General features: G+C 52.6%; 4 protein-coding genes across 4 annotated transcripts; all 4 read right to left on the bottom strand.

Annotated features, from left to right (window-relative positions):
• Window positions 1-764: 764 nt before the first annotated feature.
• BDP55DRAFT_544639 (yeats family protein) lies at window positions 765-1732 on the bottom strand (the record flags this gene model as incomplete). The annotated part of the gene is made up of 4 exons (XM_060568496.1): window positions 765-859; window positions 990-1376; window positions 1443-1591; window positions 1662-1732. The coding sequence occupies 4 exons, from the start codon at window positions 1730-1732 to the stop codon at window positions 765-767; spliced, it is 702 nt and encodes a 233-aa protein (XP_060433682.1).
• A 1111-nt stretch (window positions 1733-2843) lies between these two features.
• Window positions 2844-3932, bottom strand: BDP55DRAFT_544966 (RanBP1 domain-containing protein; the record flags this gene model as incomplete). The annotated part of the gene is made up of 5 exons (XM_060568534.1): window positions 2844-2956; window positions 3016-3144; window positions 3195-3462; window positions 3533-3685; window positions 3879-3932. The coding sequence occupies 5 exons, from the start codon at window positions 3930-3932 to the stop codon at window positions 2844-2846; spliced, it is 717 nt and encodes a 238-aa protein (XP_060433681.1).
• A 1206-nt stretch (window positions 3933-5138) lies between these two features.
• On the bottom strand, window positions 5139-7562 carry BDP55DRAFT_545305 (uncharacterized protein; the record flags this gene model as incomplete). Its single annotated transcript, XM_060568558.1, has 1 exon — window positions 5139-7562. One exon carries the CDS (start codon window positions 7560-7562, stop codon window positions 5139-5141), a length of 2424 nt encoding a protein of 807 aa, XP_060433680.1.
• A 4658-nt stretch (window positions 7563-12220) lies between these two features.
• BDP55DRAFT_544954 (phosducin) lies at window positions 12221-13154 on the bottom strand (the record flags this gene model as incomplete). The annotated part of the gene is made up of 2 exons (XM_060568533.1): window positions 12221-12469; window positions 12525-13154. 2 exons carry the CDS (start codon window positions 13152-13154, stop codon window positions 12221-12223), a joined length of 879 nt encoding a protein of 292 aa, XP_060433679.1.
• Between the last annotated feature and the right edge of the window lie 802 nt (window positions 13155-13956).

The following is a 13956-nucleotide window of genomic DNA, read 5'->3' as shown; positions in this document are numbered from 1 at the left end:
TCTCTCTGGCAATCGTTGATTTCATATAGCCCACGCATACTACTCACATTACGGCCAAAAGGATCCGCAACACGGTGAACAATATGATTTGATTACAACGAGGAGATACAGAGCCGGTATGACCTCGTAACGAAAAGCTCTAACCACCCTTCCGTCTAGCCACTCCCGCCCAGTGTCGTTTCGTAGCTTCATTCCTGTCCCTTACGGTTCTCCGAAACACAAACGCATAATCCCCTTTCACAGGCACGCAGCATCTTCCCATTTCCCTTTCCCCGCGAGTGCTTTTTTATTCAGGTAGCATACGCAAAATAGACACAACTCGCACACGCACACGCACACGCACACAATACCACAGAAAGACGAGGAGCACACCAGAAAAAGAAATCCGTAACTAAAGCCAAGGAAAAGCAGGAATCCGGTAACGCCTAGCCAGATGCCATTGGTAAAGCGAAGCAGGAAGCCCTTAAGCCCACACAATCCGTCCTTCCCTCACAAGAGAACCCGTGTCGATTCGTCTGCCCGATCGTACTCGATTCGGTCGGGGGGATGCTGTTTTCGGGAGTGGTGCAGAAGTAGGTGGTCTTCCGCGAGCGGTGAGTAACCTAACTGACAAGGCCCTTCTTGCTCTTTTGTGAGGTCAGCGGCCGGTCATATATATCCAGCCCAGCCCACTCGCAATACCCGTGCAATCCCATATGCTAAATGTTGCGTGCAAAGTCCAGTGCTTGTTGTTCAGAGGTACTCAAACTCAGGACCTGCAACACCTAGACCCGGACATATTTTTGACTCACCAAGTAGTCCCACAGGAGCTTGGTCATCTGATCCGACATCGTATACAGATCAATGGAAAACTCTCCCGCTAAAGAAAGCTGTTAGCTAAAACGCGACCCAGTGTGTGTGGTTACCAATGTCGATCCCATGCATCCCCCAACACAAGGAAAACTGACCGGCCATAAGATCGACACCAGGGGAAGCAGGCGCAAGCTCACCATCGACATCACTCTTGATGTATGTCTCCGCTGTCTTGTTATCATTGATAATCTGGATGACGCGGAGTAGGTCATCCTCGTCAAGCTTCTCAAGTGCCTGGGCAATCTTTTCATAGTCGTACTTCTGGGCACCCTTCTTGCCGGCACCGCCCTTCTTCTTGAGGCGGTCATCGTCTGATGGCAAGGGACCGGTCTCACGCAGAATTTGCTGCAGAGCCTGCGAAGGATTCTTGAATGAAACGGTGTGCTCGGCCTCGTAGCGGTTCTTTGCGAAGTTAAGGTCGTGGCTGAGGGACTGCTTTGACTTTTCCGTGATGTAGCAATCGATCGTCATGTCGAACTCACCCCATCCCTCGTTTTCACATCGGAAAGGGGGCTTGTTGAAGGCTAGGAACGTCTGCGGTCAGCCAACCGCGAAAGGCAAAGGAGCGATCATAGGCAGGGTGTACGAACTTTGGGTCGGGTTGTCGAAGGAAGGGTGAAGGTTGTAGACGACCTTGAGGAAGCAGTCGGCCGGGTGCTCCTCACCATCCTCGCCAATTATGTAGACGTTGATCGACCATTTCCGCATGGGAAAATCCTCGACAGGGGACGGCTTGTCGCTAGAGATGAGAAGACGAAAGGTTAGGCGTTTCTGCTGTAGTAGAAGGGGTGCTTGCAGAGTGAACTTACATGACGTTCTGCTCGGTAACGAGCCTTACTTTCCTCTTGATCTCAATGTTAGCATTGGAGCGACGGGCCATGGCATTTCGGGAGGGAGCCATGGTGGTGGTGACGGTGGTTGGCGACGGTGTAGCCAGAGGGTCCCCATTGTATTTGGGGAGGAAGAAGAAGAAGAGCGGAATGGTATGCCAAGATGGTAAATCGAAGGTGTAAACTGAGTACGCAGTATTCATCGTTGAGGCTGCCTAGGAAGCAATCATCTTTGGCTAGCCGACAGCGCAAACTGTCAACGAGCTTGGTGTTTGGGCAGAGCGGGCTGATGTGGTGATGTCGCAAATCGACGCGACGAAGCGCGCTGATAGGAGGGGGAGGATTGATCGCAGTGTCTTACCTCGACAATCATGATGGGCTGCTATAGTAACGCAGAGTAGGGGTCAAGCAGTGTGTCGAATAACGAGGCGGGGAGGTTTGGATGTGCACTGAGCAAGTGTGTGAAGTTCACCAGTTGGGATTTGGAGGTTTGGGACTGGAAGGCTGAGGGTGACGCTCGGGCCATGCAGACACCTAGGGTGTGGCTGGAAAGCTTGCCGCGTGCAAGCGTGTTGCGTGTTGCGGGGAAGGAAGCAAGGACTTTAATTGAATGGCTGTCTCTCCTGCCTCCATGCATGCTTGTCGTTGCTCAGTGTATCAAATAGCAGACAACGCCTGGTAAAGGCTATTTAATCTGCGGAGTCAACGCAAGCGTCATCTGTCAGGGTGCTGGTAGCGATGGCGCCTAGTAATTTCTATGCATGTTCATACAATATTCATAGCCAAAGGCCGGGTATTGTAGTGTGAAGGGGTATGATTCATCCGCGCGTCTATCTCTCCTATTGGAACGTCTAATCAATATAGAAGGGACTTTATTCTTGTTGATTTGTGCTGTGTAGAGTGTCTTGCTCCTAAGCCTTGATGCTATCCATCCGCGTATCAATGCTCAAAACAAACACCACTCGGTGCAAGTCTTTCTTGCACTCTTCAGCTTCTCCTCACCGAAGTGATCCAGCCTGCCTCGTATCGGGGGGGTGTAAAAACAAGTTTGACAATTGGTGCTAGTTTCGGTGTTGTTGCAGGGGGGCCGTTTCGATGACAGCCCGGCGTGCTGGGCTTTCCGTCCTCACCTTCTCACGGGATTGGGAGGTAGGGATAATTCTAAGACTCTTCGACAGCGGGGGCGGCGGCGGTGGCCTCACCCTCGGCGGCCTTGAAAAGCTCCTCGTTATCCTTCTGAGCCTTGAGGAAAGAGTCCTTGAAGAGGTTGGCGTCTATGTCCCGTTAGCTAACTGATTCACAAGTTGGTCTCCATTAAACGACATGGACTTACTCTCGGAGTTGGCGAAGCGGATGGCCAGGGTAACGGCCTCAGCCTCACCCTCGCTAACATCGGCGGCAGCGTTCCACACCCAGCTGCGGTCGGAACCGACGTTGGGGGACAACTTCATCTCGGGAACGACTAGTCACTGTTAGAATATCGGTGGCACAACGGAGTCTGACGCGACGTACTGTAGTGGTTGGCGCAGACCTTGAGAGTCTTGTCACGGCGCATGACGAGACGGGTCTTGCCGTTCTCCTTGTGCTTGAGCAAACGGACGTCACCAGTGCCGCGCTCCTTCCACTCAGTCGTCTCCTTGACGAACTTGAAAAGCTTGGCGCGCATCTTGAAAAGCTGCTCCTCAGCTTCCTCATTGGTGGTGACGTCGACCTTCTCCGTCAGCTTGATGACGGGCTCGAAGTGAACGTCTTCGGACTCGGGGGCTTCTTCTTCCTGAATCTCAAAGTCAGCAAACAGTCAAACACTCAACGTGCTGCTACACCGAAACAGAGCATATGATATGACGTACCTCGCCGTCCTTCTTCGCGGCATCGCGCTGGGCCTTGGCGCTGCCAGAGTTGTCACCGCGGTCCTCGTCCTCCTTCTTCTCCTTCTTGGCGCCACCTCCGAACATGGAGAAAACGGAAGAAGAGGTCACGGGCTTCTCAGCCTCGCCGGTGGTCTGTAGATGGTATTGTCAGCCATCCGAAAGTAGGAATATAGAGTAGTGGATCGCGAAGCGAGGGAATGGAGAATGCGCATCGCTCCCGCCCGTCTCGAAGGATCCGGGAGATGCGGTGAGCTTTGAAGCAGCTTTGTAGGAAAGCATGTCGTGGGCGGGGGGCGAGTGCGCGTGCGACAAAGGGGGGTCGTACCTCGACGGGCTTGGTCTCCTCGACCTTGGGCTCGGTAGCTTCGGCAGAAGACATATTGATGCGTTTTGCGAAGTAGTGGTTTTGGGTGTAGTATGCCGATGTTCAGATCTGCGGGTGGGAAAGAGGAGAAAAAACGTTAGCTCGCGGACTCTGCATTACGACCAAATCTGCCCCTCATTGAGACGAGATGGGCGCGGCGACATGCTCGTCATCAAGACCGACAGGAAGCGGACTGCGGGGAGCAAGACCAGAAGAATAAGACTTACCAGGGTTAGCAGCGGTATGTTCTGCAGTGAGGGAGGGATCGGAGAGTGGAAAGCAAAAGATGATTATGTTTCTTCGCTCGAGGTGAAGTTGGGAGTGGGTTGGACAAAATCAGGAAAGAGCCCCTCATTCAAAAGTCAACAACAAGAGGGCAGGAGGGGTGTCGGGCGGGCCTGGCCCTTGCTGTTAGGTGCCCAGGCAGTGGTCATCCTGCCTTCGGCAAGTACCCCTCCACTCAAATATTGCTGAACTATACATACAGTCGCTGCTCCTGACTCTGTGGGGATGCACCTAAGCCAAAGCCCAAGTTGGATTCGCGCAGCCAATCACCAAGCCCGCTCGCTGCCTTTGCCACTGGGGACCGGGAGTCCCTGATTTGGAGATGAGGATTTTGACGCTATCTTGATCATCGCCCGGCCTTATCCGCACTATTGAACTGAATAGTTTTACCAGATGATTAACAGATACATCCGTTTGCTAGGAAGCCTAAGACACTCTCACTTTGGAATGGCCACATTTGTCCCCAGGTGTAAGCTCTCAGACGAGCGCGCTGCTGTCAGGTAGGAAACTTTTACAAGAACTACTCAACTTGGGACCAAGTTTGGACGACGGACACCAGCACACGGCATCTCCAGGCACAGTTAGTGGAAGTAAGGGAGGCAGTTTTGCGACACTACTTGGAGAATCATTGCAGAAGCCTGCTCGTAATCTATCGTTTCTGTCCGTTCATTCATAAAGAAGACTGTAGCCGCCTCAAAGCGACTAAAAACTCGAGAACTCGGCGGTGCTTCCCCTCGCCTGCCTCACTTCGCATCTGTGAATAATATTGGGGGATGAGTGGGGAAAGCGATGTGAATAACTAAACATTGAAGGGCGAATGAAGCAAAAAAAGATGAGACAGCCATTACGAAATCCATACCGATAACTCCAGTTCCGTCCTGTCCTTGTCCCTAACCAGCCTCCAAGGTATCTCCACACTTGCATGTAAAATCAGATTCAACCTTGCTGTCTGCACTGCTGCGTCCATCTAGAAAAGCCGGTGCCCGTTTGGCATCTAGCCGCTAGGCGCTCTCTCTTCCGACGAGCACGCATCTCCTTCTTCTCCTTGTCCAGGCGTTGCTTGGTAAACTCGGACGCCGTTGACCTCAGCTGTTCCATGTGCTTCTTGGCCTTGTCCAGGTAGATCTTGTGTTCTTCCGTCTTTTGCAGGACCTTCAACGCTAGTAGGCGAGATTGAAGTTGTGCCTTCGTGAAGACAATGTTCGCTCGGTCCTTGAACTCTTGCAACCGATGCGACGTTGTCAAGCTTTGGATGTTCTCAGAGAGTTCTGTAGATCCCTTGACGAGGGCATTCGCAGTGTTCGCAGCCTTCGCGGTGATGCGGGTAGACAATCCTCTGGCGTCCGCTACGACGGAGTCCAAGCTCAAGAAGTTGAAGCTTGAGAGATTGAAGGCTCGTTCCTCTGCCTGATGTGCGACACTGTTTGCTGTATCAAGGACATGGGAAGCAACAGCCTTGCCATATCCAAGATAACGCTCGAGGATGGTCTTTCCAAAATCGACCTCAAAGGTCTCGTTGACCTTGGGCTTCCGGGTCGTGTTGACGGCAATGGTGAGAATACCATGGGCTTCTGACTTTGGAATCTCAATCAAGATTCCCTCGTCAGTCGAAGAGAATCTAGTCTTAATCGGCCTCTCGCCCTTGAGGACATCAATGGTGATCGAATCCTTGGCAAGCCACGAGGTTTTCGTGCCGGAGGGAATCTTGATCAGAATCTCGTTGCGGCTGACCTTCTCCGCCGCGCAGACGTAGGTTTTGTCGGGAAATTTATCTGCAATGAAGTCGGCAAGCTCTGCGAACGGTGCAACGGCCGTGTTGCTAGTCGCCGACGCCTTTTGTGCCACCCGGATCGTTGTGGCTGATAGTTTGATTGTCGAAGTCGAAGTCGACAGAATTGTCGAGGTCAAGGGTGACAGTGAACTGGCTGTGGTAGAAGAGACTGTGGAAAGTGCTGGTGTGTTTGAACCTCCTGCTAAGAAGTAGTTGGAAAGCAGTGCAGTGGCGATGACGCTCAACATGAGAAATGCGGTTTGGCCCATGACCCACAGGTCGATATCTTCGATGGCTTCGACAGTGCGATGCCAGGCATGACGCAAAGTCTTGCTCATGCGAGTAGAGCCGCACTTGCTCTTCTTCCCATCCGCATGATCATATAAGCCAGTGAGGTACGCCAAGTTACGGTTCATCTGGCGCGCATCGATATTGAGGAATGAGGTCAGGTCGATTGGGAACCTAATAGAAGGCGTGGCCCGATCAGACGACTCCACACAGATGTGGATGGCATGCTGGTTGATCACATCATCCCACATTGCAGTAGGTTGGTGGAAGACTTCGTTGTTGGAGATAAAGATGCAAGGCACAGCATGTCGCTGCATGAAGTGCCAAGCAGCACTGCGCGTTTCCTGGGCAGCGTTATCGTCATTCTCTGTGACGTAGAAGATGGCGACATGGGGCAATGTCCAGGAGGGCTCGATGATAGAACCGCTGGGAGCAAAAGCGGACTGGAAAGTCCGATCGCCGTCCAAGGTGATGTGATATACCGTCTCGCCCAGGAAGCGTTCACCTTGGTAGACAACCTCCTTCGCAGCCGTGCAGTTTTCGACCTTGATTTGGTATTGGGAAGTCTTCATCAACTCGACTTCGGGGACCTTGGGAGAGCCAAGAGATGAAATAGGCACGACGTTGTAGATAACAGCATCTTCACTGATGCCGCACCCATCCGCCGACGCCGACGCCGTGAAAGCCGAGGAAATCTTGTATATGATATCATGTCTGGCTGCATGGCTGCCCGTGTACATGATTCGGAGAGGTTCCTTCGTCGCCAGACAGTGTGACGCCATGGTCTGACGAACTGCTGCAATGAGACGCTTATTCTGGTCTGTGAAGTTGAGAGTCTTGGCGATGGAGTTTGACTGCTCCTCGGTAAAGCTGTGAATGGTATGTTTGACTGACACCTGCTTGAAGTAGACTGGGTCTTGCGTCTCGTCAAATTCGATGGACTGGACCAGTGGGGTATGCTGGCTGATATCCATAGAGCTGTCGACTCCCAAGGGCGGTGTGGCGACGCGGGAAGATGGGTTGAGGAGGCTCTGCTCTGCGTATTGAATAGACGACGCTCGAGACCTGTCCTGCGCAGCATCCTCTGAGTCCTGCGAATCCGTATCGGAATGGTTTGCCATGTCTTCTGTTTGCTCAGTGCCAGCGAGGCTATGAACATCATCGGGCCGGGCGTAGTCGAAAGAGCTCAGAGACTCGGCCTCGGTGCCACGACCATCCTGGCTCTCGTCATCCGTATTGATGAATTCGTATGTGCTTTCGGACAGGGCCGTGGCTTCCTCGGGTGCTTCTGAGGGAGTCATTATGTCGGGTTCGCTGGAGGAAATCCAGCTGGCCAGCTGTCGGTTTCCTTGTGGTCGGGGGAACCTCAAAGTCAGCTCGGAAGATGACAAGGTTGTAGACGCTGCCGGGCTGTGGGTGGATGTGTCGATGTCTGTGGTACTGTCGGCGCTATGCTGCTCTTCCATACCGAGATAACAAGGGTTAGCCTTTTGTGTTATCCCGTCATGCCTCGGAATTCGGAAAGCTGGAAAAAACGGGATATGTTCGACAGTCGGCGGCTGTGTGTGGTGGAGGAAATGAACAGAGTAGTTGTGATGGTGGTGGTGGCAGTAGTGGTGGGAGGAGGATGGAGGGGTAAAGCGGGATATGGAACAGGTCACGCTCGTGAGCTGACACAACAGACGGCGGTTGGGGGGCGTGGAGGGGTTGGTTTTTCTTCGGGACAAACGACCTGATCCAAAAAGGTTGAATATCTTGGTAGCAAAGACGAGTCGGGGGATGCAGAGAGCAAAGGAGATTCAACTAACTCTGGTCGGGCCTTTGGGATGTGCAGGAGGATTGTGGTGAGGTGAAGTGAGTTAGATGGGTACTCAGGCAAGGTAGGTGACGGGACGTCGTCAAAGGCTATTTCCTCGGGTGCGTCGTCAGGGTCGGTCGGCGGCAGGTGTTGCCTGTGGCCCTGTACCTGTCTGCCTGGCCAAGCTTACCGAGAAGGTGCTCGATGCTGCGTACTTGCCAGCTGGTGTTGCCTTGCGGAAGGAAATGGCCAACGCGGGGTGGGGAAATGGTAAGGGACAGGAAGGGATAGGACGAGATGGGACGAGATGGCGGTCGGTTTATCGGAGGTGACTATGACTTGGAGACGTCACGCGGCTGCCGCTATCGAGAAGTTGCGACAAAGATAAGGAACAAGGTACAGTCTACTAACCAGATGGCGTTGCTCACATTTGGTCCTAGCCGTCAAAGCGTCTGCGCGCCGGGGGGTTGAATTTGGTGGATTCCCTCGAGGATGGGAGGATATTGATCGTTGTGGAAGATAAGCTGAATGCTGTCTGAGGGAGACCAAAAAGAAGGCGATGAGAAGTGAAGGAAGGAAAGATGTGGTGGTGGAAGAATCCAATATGACAGTTTGCATCGGAATGGATGGATGCACCTGAAGGATGGTGGGTGGTGCGGAGAGAGACATTCAGGTCGGGCGCACCATCAAGAGGCAGAAAGGCAGCCGAAAAGGCGACGGGACGGCAGGCAAGATACGACCAGGCGGTCCAGGAAGGTACCTACCTTCCTTCTTTTACCATACCGGACCTCATATCCTGCCTCACCATTCACAGTCTTTGAGCGGGCAGCTGCCACCAATTCAACTGGCAAGAACTGTCAAGCGCCAAAGCTGAGATAAGTGCACAATTCCTTCTTGCCTACCTTACCTCTTTACTAGCTTAACTCATGTAAAGTACCCTGAGCTGGCAGCCATATCACCCAACAGCCATCGGCCAGGCGCATCTCATGTGCTTGTTGGAGGTGGGGGCGGGGTCCATTTAGGACCGAGTGAAGGCGCAACATATGGCGTTCATTTCACCTTGAAGAGCCACACCTGACATTCGTAAACGGAGTATGCGTCACTCGCTCCGGGGCCTGGATAGCTTGCGTTCAAATGGAATGTCACTGGCAACTGCCCCCGCCCACTTTGATTGCAGCTTGTTACTGTGTACAGCAGATCCGCATCATTGTGCCTCTTATCGATAACAACCCGGGGGAAATCGGTGCCAGCTGCAACTTGCACCGCGCACCGCGCACCGCTGCGACCTGTCATGGTGGGGTTCCTACCGCTACCTTATCCACTCGCCCACCATCACCCCGCCTGGAACCTCCGCTCGTGGTTCCAACACCCGACTTTGGGCCTAGAGGTACCCTTAGCTCTAACCTCTACGGGCCTCGAGTGGCATCTTGACGGAGGAAGATCCGCTCACCTCCCAACATCACCTCTTAGCTTCGTTTCCGCTTGGATTAGGTCCTATTTGGGCTTCACTTGGGCCGAATGTCTGGACTGCTCTTTCGCCGGGCATACTTATTCGGTATCTTCGAGACCCATGACAGGTCGTTTTCATGGTTCTTGCGACGGCACATCTTCCAGCCGCTTCAGGCGCAAAATCTTGAACCACTTCATCCCCCCTCCACCTAGGCCGAAGCAAGGTACCAACTCAAACGTCCAAGTCGTCCAATGTGGAAAGCTCAAGTGACTTCGGCCCGCTTACAGCATAAGAAAAGGGCCAAACAGGTTCGCCATGTACCACGACCCGACGCCTCACAACAAAATCCAATAATTGCGTGAAAAATCCAGTCACTGCGGCAGGGCAAGAAAGCTTCAACTTCGACCTTGGGTGCGCGAGGCCCGCAATGTCTCCCGAATGTTTCACATTTTTGCCGTCTTTCTTGTCTTCCCATCGAAGCTCGGCGGGGATGCTGCGACTAAGAATCCCATGTCTTAGCCGATGAAAAGGGTGTGTGGCTGCAATGCTATTTGAATGTGGCTCTTGCGTCAGGACTGATAAGTGGCGGTGCAAATTCAAGATCCGCTTCCTCGGTCCTCTGAACTAGCCAGGTATCATTTCTGATGTGAGTGTGAGAAGTCAAGGGGATTATAGATGTTATCACAGCCATTACACCATGATAATTTCGAAGCCAAGGCACTTTGGATTAAATTTGCCAGAGTTTGCGATTGATATGGAAAACCAAAAATAACCATGCAAGTCTAGATGTTCTAGAGTTCGTCGCCATCTTGGTCAACATCGTCTCACGGAAAAGGCAAGCCTTCCAACGCTCGCCAACTACTTTGACAGCTTGTTGCCAGCAGTCACCGGACCTAGAACGCCCATCGTGAGACTAATTTAAAAACCTATCACTCGAGTTTGTACATTATCGTCAAACCTGCATTTTCTGCACCTAGTATAAACAGGAGCCTGGAGCCTACACTATGTGGCACATCATTTCTAAAACGCTGAAATCTAAGCCCTGGCTTGAAGGTCGCTGTACGAGAGTTTTTGCGCTTTACATAAGTACTCAAGCCGCACAACGTATTCGAGAAATACTGTTCCGGAGCCCGGTAGACAAACGAGGGCACACTACGTCTTCAGCCTGTATGCGTGCAAATGCCAAGTTCATGTCAGCTAGGGCGACAAACAGGACGTATCAATTCGCCTTGATAAGTTGGTTTAAGACCGACCAGCAACGCAAGGGACATACGCACACCCATGCACGGTAAACCCTCATGAATACTGTCTTCAATTTTCAACAGGTGAATCGAAAAGAGAATGGAGCAAATTGCAGAGAAAAGAAAAATGAGTGAACAGAAGAGGTTTAACTCGAAACCTGTGCAATCCGAAATACTCTTCACCTGAAGCAAAGAGCAAACGGGCTCTCGGAAAGCAAACCAGTAGTGCCAGTCAATCAGCCAGCTCCCTACCCCAGCCCCCCCTTCCCCGGGCCAGAACACGTTGCCGGGATTTTCGTTCCCCGGCCTCGTGGTTTGTGGTTCCTATGAAACAACAACGGCTCTGAAATGGTGAACAGGGGGGTGGACGTCGATGGGAGGGTACAGCACACAAAGGGGGAGAGTGAGACTGGACAATTGAGAGCTGTGCTATTTGTGCTATAACCCCAGGATTACAGACAGTAACAAAATCGCAATCTCCTACTGTTGGCGCGCATGTGTCTCCTCATTCTTGCCTTACTAAACGAATTTGAACCCCTTACCATCAAACCCCTGGTTTTGCTGGAGATCACTCAAAAACACACAGACTGTCCGTATGGATACCACACCGTACGGACAGACACAAAAGCTCCAATTCTTTTTGTCTTTGCTGATCCAATCTTAGAAAGTCCCCCCTCCCCCGTTTAACCCATATACTGGGACAGAATCCTCCCGCAATCTGCCTTGAAATCTCAACAAGTCCCGAAGGAGAAAATCCACCGAGTTCCTTGTCCTTGTTCTTGTCCACGCCTCCCCTCCAGCCCTAGGAGGCTGTCATCATGGGATCGGTTCCTTTCGTGGACGGATTAAGTCCAGTATGGGCGACGGCTTTGACATCGAAGGGACGCATGTGTATCTAGGGGTGGGACAAACGCGATCCTTAAAACGATGAATATGCAATGTAACCTTTCATTTTACCGACATCAATGCAATCACGAGCAGCACGTCCGCATTATTTGTGCGAAATTGTTGAACAGAGTCCACGTGGACATGATAATTCTACATGGAATCGGTAAAAGTTGGGAATCCAGCCTACAGTCCCTAGATGCCATTGCTGCATGATGTTGCATTTTTATATTCCCAAACCCACAGCCAGTACGTTTCTTGCATGATAAACCGACATATCGGGTATGAATCTCCCCTTCATCATTACAGAAACAAGAAAACCCGGAAGGAAAGACCAAGGGTCTATCACCGTCTTCCCCCAAGGTGACGAGAATGAATATTCCAGAGAAAACTCCGCTCCACAAACCAAAAGTCCGGACGAGAGAGGAGACAACTGAATGCGCAATGAACATGGTGTAAAACGAACAAAAAATAAGGGAACCGTTATGCTCGCGGAATAGAACGCGCTGCAAAATGGGGGTATCGTAACAGAGGAGATGAGGTTGTTTTTGCGTTTGATGAGTGCTGTTTGTGACCGTGTTTGTATCATAAAATGTCGTGCTTCTGGAAAAGCCGTGCCAACGTGTCGGTACCAAACATCTCATCGTCGGGAATCATCTCAATGATGCCTGTGAGGTTGGCGATCATGTCACCCTGGTTGCGGTACGCCAGAATTGCAGGCACGGCGGCATTGTCGAACTCAATGTCAAGGTAGTGTACCTTGACAAAGTGTATTGTTGAGTGCTGCGAAACAAGAGGCATCATGGCATGCTCTATTGTCGCCGAAACGTCACACTGGAAGTCTCGTTAGTACACACAAAACTGGGAATGACAGACCAATGGGACTCACCTCTGGGTCATAGACAAAGACGACAACAACAGTGTCCCGCGCAACCTTCTCGATGGCATCAAGGTAGCCCAAGGCGTCCACCTCATCCAGACGTCCGTAAATTCGCACACTAGGACTTGTTCTCCGGTTCCGGATGACCTTGTTAGAGTCGCTCTCGAGTTCTCTTCGGCGGCTCTCGCGCCATTGCTGCATGAAGCTGTCGTCAGAGTCGCTGCCGTTTCCCTCGTCCGTCTCGCTTTCGCTCTTGTGTGATGGTGGCGGCTGCGAGCTGATGTTGTCGAGGCCAAAGATGGAGCGCCTCACTGTGGTGCGCGCGCGGCTCATGAAGGAGGTTTTGCGAGCGTTCTCATAGTTGCGGGCATCGGCGATGACGCCCTTGACACCAGTGGTACGACCTGCATCGAAGCTAGCTGGGGGCAGCTTCAGGTCGGAGCCGGTCTGACCAAGAGATGGCATACGCATGGCGGCGTCGATCTGGGAGTTGCGATATCTCTCTTCCTCGTCGAGGTCAAGGCTGTCTTGTTCGCGACGGTCGTGATCTCGGTCTTCGGGATGTACTTTGCTGTCGTCACGGGAGTTTGCTGCTAGCAGAGCGTTGAATTCTTCCTGGGCTGGGGTAGGGTTCGACATCGTGAACGTCGTGTGGCGCGGCCGGGGAGGGGGAGCTTGGTTTATGTATAGGACAATGGGCGGAGGAGCGGGTGGGCGTGTGGTCAGAGGGAGGAGGTTGCTGTCCGGGGGTGTTGTCAAGAAGGAGTAAACAAGCAGGTTGTGAAGAGTTGGCAATCGTGCGACGTTGAGCTTGGAGGGGTGTGCCCGGTTGTTCTGTCAGGGCGTCTAGTCGAGCAAGCAAAAGACTTGTTCAGACAAGGACAGGATGGGCAGCGCAATTGGTGGTGGAAGAGGCTGGAGAGGAGAGGACGGACGGACGGTGGGAGGCGAAGCAGAGATGACTGGGAGTTGGATCGGAAGGATGGAGGCCCTTCGATGGATTTTCTCGAAGCAGTGGAGTCGTAGCCAGGGGTCGACCCTTGCGTGGACCACGATGCGGTGAAAGCCGGGCCCCAGTGGTGCAGTGGATAGTGAAGAGTCAACAGACTGGCGCGGTGTGTGAGTGGTACGAGATGTGCGCAAAAGGGCAAAAGGGGGGGCTCGAGGGTCGAGGATCGAGGGTCGACGTGGAAGCCCCTGGGGTGCGTCAGGCTGTTTCAGAAGCGGCGGAGGCGCGTGGTTGCGAACAGGGGAGACTGGACGGCAAAGTGTGGATGAATGGTACGGAGTAGAGGCCTTGAGAGGTATTCGTGGGTTGTGTGGTTGTTCGGGGGTATTGGGGGGTTAGTGACGGGTCCAGGTGAGATCTGGTTGCGGTAAGAGGTATGTAGTCCGCGATGTTAAGACGAGGATGCGGGAGTTGATGATCGTTTGCGGGCGC

Source organism: Colletotrichum godetiae, assembly GCF_030913485.1.
Source record: "Colletotrichum godetiae strain CBS 193.32 chromosome Unknown BDP55scaffold_7, whole genome shotgun sequence".
NCBI classification, from domain to species: Eukaryota; Fungi; Ascomycota; class Sordariomycetes; order Glomerellales; family Glomerellaceae; genus Colletotrichum; species Colletotrichum godetiae.
The sequence above is the reverse complement of the archived record's forward strand: the minus strand, read 5'-3'. Positions and strand labels throughout refer to the sequence as shown.